This window comes from Gavialis gangeticus, unplaced genomic scaffold (assembly GCF_001723915.1).
Source record: "Gavialis gangeticus isolate Ggan-Ray unplaced genomic scaffold, GavGan_comp1, whole genome shotgun sequence".
Taxonomy (NCBI): Eukaryota; Metazoa; Chordata; order Crocodylia; family Gavialidae; genus Gavialis; species Gavialis gangeticus.
This window is the reverse complement of record NW_017729025.1, coordinates 56,854,911-56,859,268: the sequence shown is the minus strand read 5'-3', so window position 1 is coordinate 56,859,268 and position 4,358 is coordinate 56,854,911. Positions and strand designations below refer to the sequence as shown.

Below are 4,358 nucleotides of genomic sequence, written 5' to 3'. Positions count from 1 at the left end.
CCAGGAGTGACCAGGAATAACGGTCACAAGCTGGCAGAGGGTAGATTTAGGCTAGATATCAGGAAGCGCTACTTCACGGTCAGGGCGGCTAGGATCTGGAACCAACTTCCAAGAGAAGTGGTGCTGGCTCCTACCCTGGGGGTCTTTACGAGGACGTTAGATGTACACCTTGCTGGGGTCATTTGACCCCAGTACTCTTTCCTGCCATGGCAGGGGGTCGGACTAGATGATCTGCTCAGGTCCCTTCCGACCCTAGAAACTATGAAACTGTAAGAACTAGGACACAAAAAAGAAACCAGTAGATAGTAAATTTAAAACTAATACAAGCAAATTCTTCACATAATTTGTGTGCAGAACTCATTGCTACAAGATGGTGTGGAAGCTAACAGTTTAGCCAGATTCAAAAAGAGATTAGTCAAAGTCCTGGAGAAAAGGTGCGTCAGTAGCTATTGACCATGGGAGTTAAGGATACAGCTTCTGAATTGAAACTTCCTGGACCTTAAATGCTGGAGTCTACAAGAGGGAGAGGAACAGGGGAAAAACCCTGGTCATATACCCTGTTCACTCTCTTTTTCAGTATCTACCCTCTGCCCCTGTGTGACACAGGATACTGGGCAAGATGGACCTATCATCAGACCTAGGAAATGGCAATTCTTATTTTCTTATGTAAAGAACAGCCAAGAAGCCAAAAAGACTCATAAAAATCAAAAATATCAGTATCTTATCTTGTTTTTAAGAAAGTTCCTTCTTTTCCGGCAAAGTCATTGGCAAAATTCCCTTTATTTTCAGTAGCAACAGGATTGGGGCACGAATTAAAAAAACCCGAACCATTACAGTATTCTCATTATTTTACAGATCCCAGAATTAATAAACTCCCACAATATAATACAAAATATGAGACATGGTTGTTATAGGAAATACAATGTATGTTCTGCAAAAATTCTAAAGTCTGAAATCAGCAAGTTGTTTTAGTAACAGTAAGTTGTTTTAGTTTGTTTTTAGCATATGTTGTATTTGCCTTTTGCCATCAGATAAATCAGTGTAGCTCATACTGTAGCAACAGTGTCACTACAGTTATCCAGGGCATGGTTAGGTGATAAGCAAGTTGGTTAAAAAGCAGCCTTTATATCTAGCTCAGTAATTCAAGCCATGCAAAAAGCATCAGCTGGGAAGAGACAGTTGTAGTGCAGCCTCTTGCCACCAGAGATGCTCTATCCTAGTGGGTGAACAGGAAACACTCATGTCTGGAGTTGGCCCACCTTTTCCTTTTCTGGAGTGCTTTTGCTGGCAGGTTGGCAGGGAGCCACTTGGCCTTTGGTCTTCTGCCAGTTCACCTGCAGTAGCTCCTGCTTCACCACTGGTAAGGGAGGACCCTGGGTCTTTGGAAGGGTAGGTTTGGAGGAGTGCAAAGGGGTGGATTTGGGAGAGATGGGAAAGGGCTGGGGCAGGGAGAAACTCAGAGAGGAGCAGTACGGTGCAGGGGTTGAGGGTAAGAGGGCAGCAGTTATTGGGACAAGCTTGGAGAGGGAAGGAATTCAAGAAGTGAGGAACTGCCAGGTGGGAGACAAGTCAAAGTCTGATGGTGAGGAGACTTCTGGAAGAGGAGAATGATGAAATTTTGGGAATGGGGGATGAGGAAATCTGGAGGGGACACAAGTTGGTAAGCAATCCTGAGCAAGGGCTTGGGGAGAGTGGTGTTGTGGATGGCAGGAGTTTGAAGAACTAGAGGTGGGACCAAAGCTGGAAGGAATTTTGGGGAGCAGAGATGAGGGAGAAATAGGTCCAGATTGTCTCTTGTTTGGGTGTGGGTGTGAGTGGAACTAGTCCTAAAATAGTGAAAATGAAAATAAATTGGTCTGAGGAGAGGGACAAAAGGGGATTGGAGGAAGAGAAAGGAAGAGAGGGTGGGGAAAACTTTTTTTTGAGACAGATAGTGAAAAAGAAGCAGAGCCAGAGGGATGGCCCTCAGGAGAAAACGGGAGTGGGGGGTGGAATGGAGGCAGAGAACAGAGGGGCGAATAGTAGAAGAGAGCAAAAGGGAAAGGGAGGTAGAAATTGAGTGGCAGGGGAAAGAGACTTGGACAGCAGAGTTGGGGGTTCCTTGGGGAAAGCAATCTGAGGGAGAGGAGGGATGAAGATGAAATAAGATGAAATAAGACTGAAGAGGTATCTGAGAGTGGGAGAGCAAAGATGGAAGATGCTCGAATGTGAGAGGAGAAAGTGGGAATATTAAAGGGATTGAAACTGGCAAGTGGCACTTTGCTGGAAGAAGAGTGGTGGAATATAGATGAAAATTTCTAGAAGGGGAATACCGAGGAGAGGTGGGGGGACTCTGGAGGCATGAGAGGAGGGGAAGATCTGAGAAGGTGGTCCAGGATGTAGCAGTGAATTTTAGATGTTGTACTTTAGGTCAGAATCACTAGAATAATTATTAGATGCAAGGTGTATGCAAATAGGCTCTGGTCATAAACAATGAGAAAAAACAACATATTAAAGTTTCTAATATATGAAGCTGATTGGATTTGTTTGGATATATAGAAAACGCACAGTTTCTTGGACAGAGTAACACTTGCATTTTTATTTAGTACAAATGAAATGTTCTGGCAGGCTGCAGTCTGAGTCTGCTGCTGGTAACTGTATCCTTTTTAAAATGTTACAACAAAAGATGCAAATTGCAGTGCTGATGCATGCAAAAAAACCCCAACCAAACAAAAAAAAACCCATTTACTAAACCAGGTTGGGATTCTGTCAGATGTCATTATAGTGACCAAAATCCTCATGACATGGAGCAAGCCACTTACAGTCAAAGAATCAGATTTGAAAAAAAGCTACGTGGCATTATAATAGGTATCATAGTCAGCTTCTGGTCTTCAGCTGCCTGCATCAGAGTCAAAGCCTGTTCACTTTTTAAAGGTGTGTGGCCTAAAATGTGTCTAAGAAAGTGTGATAAAGTAATAGACGGTGAAGTTAAGGTGCACAGCACTTTTAGCCTGAGCATGTTTAAAATGCAAACCCAAATACATCAACATGAGAAAAAACAGGGAGAAGATGGCATGAAATGAGAGACACTGTTGCTAGTCATTAATCCACCTGTGACTTTCCCGCCCCCTCCCGGCTTCCCCGAGTGAATGTCAAAACAAAATCTGTGTCCATTTGGAAACACAGGTTGTCTCTGCCTGAATCGAGAATTTTCCTTGGGACACTAGGGCTTTTTTTTATTATTCATAACTTACCTAAAGGGTTTTGTTATGCGATTCCAGTATCTGACTGACAAATGGAAGCATCCGGAACAAAGGAAGGGGTAAGTTTCCCTACAAGTCCTTTAAACTATGACTGAGAGAGTAGTCAGGAGCCGTACTTAGGACACGTCAATATGGAGTGTCTGCGAGGCTCGCCTCTCAAGCCATTTATTGCTGTTTTCTGAAGATTTGCCCTGTCGTTGTTTTTTTCTGCGGAGTGATCAATTGTCTTTGACCCCCCCCGCCCCGGCTGCCCATCTGTGGGGGGCATTGCTACAGGCCCTTCCTTGATCAGTTGTGTTTTAAGGTGCACGGGCTGTGCGGGGTGGGGAAGGGAAGAAGGGGGTTCTGTGTGTGTTGTGACGTATGCGGGGGGGTGCGTATTGTGACGTAGGTATGGGGACACTGTTCAGAGCGGTGCTGCCAGTGCTGAGGTGCAGGGCTTCTACCACCCGTGGGCTCCGCGTTGCCGCTCCCCATGGCCGCGCTGAGCGCCCTGACTCAGCAGCTGCGGCAAGAAGGGGAGGAGGCGGCTCGTGCTGGCGAGCAGCAGGCGCTGCCCCGCGCGCAGAGACCGCACGTTTGCTCAGTCAGGGGGGCAGGGGCTCTGCGCGTCAGAGGGGAGCGTTGCTGCAGGTGCGCAGCGCCGGCTGCACGTGGAGCGCCTGGGACCCTGTGCGCCCCCGCCCCTGCGCGGCAATGGTGCAGTCAGCGTCCCTGCAGCAGGGGCGCATCTTTCCCCTCTCCGTGACAGTGGTGCGGTCTTTTTGCAAGCAGTCCTCCCCCTGTTTGGGCGGCAGTGGTATAGTCCCCTCCCTTGCTTCCCATCGATTTACCCGCTGCTCTGTGACGACTGTGGTTTCTCCCAACCCCCTCCCCCCTCCTTCCGCGCGCCAGTGGTGCGGCCCAATTGTGCAGCGGCTGCGCGGGCCGGGCCAGGTGGTGAGGGGCAGCTGTCGCCCCGCGCGAAGATGGCTGCTGGGGGCAGCCCGGGCAGCGCCGTGGGGCTGTGGGACCTGCGGGAGGCGGCGCAGCGGTACTGCGAGCTGGCGCTGGAGCGGGCGCGGAGCGTGAGTGCAGGGCCGGCGGCATGAGGGGGCGCGACCAAGGGGGGCCTGC

At 48.8% G+C, this 4,358-nt stretch overlaps 1 protein-coding gene across 4 annotated transcripts in view; it reads left to right on the top strand.

Annotated features, from left to right (window-relative positions):
- LOC109298642 (cTAGE family member 5-like) overlaps positions 1 to 4,358 on the top strand; it is a 103,854-nt gene that overhangs the window by 26,850 nt on the left and 72,646 nt on the right. The window contains exon 1 of one of the 4 annotated variants that reach the window (XM_019518854.1): positions 3,159 to 3,301. The exons of the other annotated variants lie outside the window; for them this stretch is intronic. Coding sequence (XP_019374399.1) covers positions 3,275 to 3,301 — 27 coding nt within the window. The 5' untranslated portion in view covers positions 3,159 to 3,274. Of the gene's footprint in view, positions 1 to 3,158; positions 3,302 to 4,358 lie in introns of those variants that run through there. 4 annotated transcript variants of the gene reach the window in all.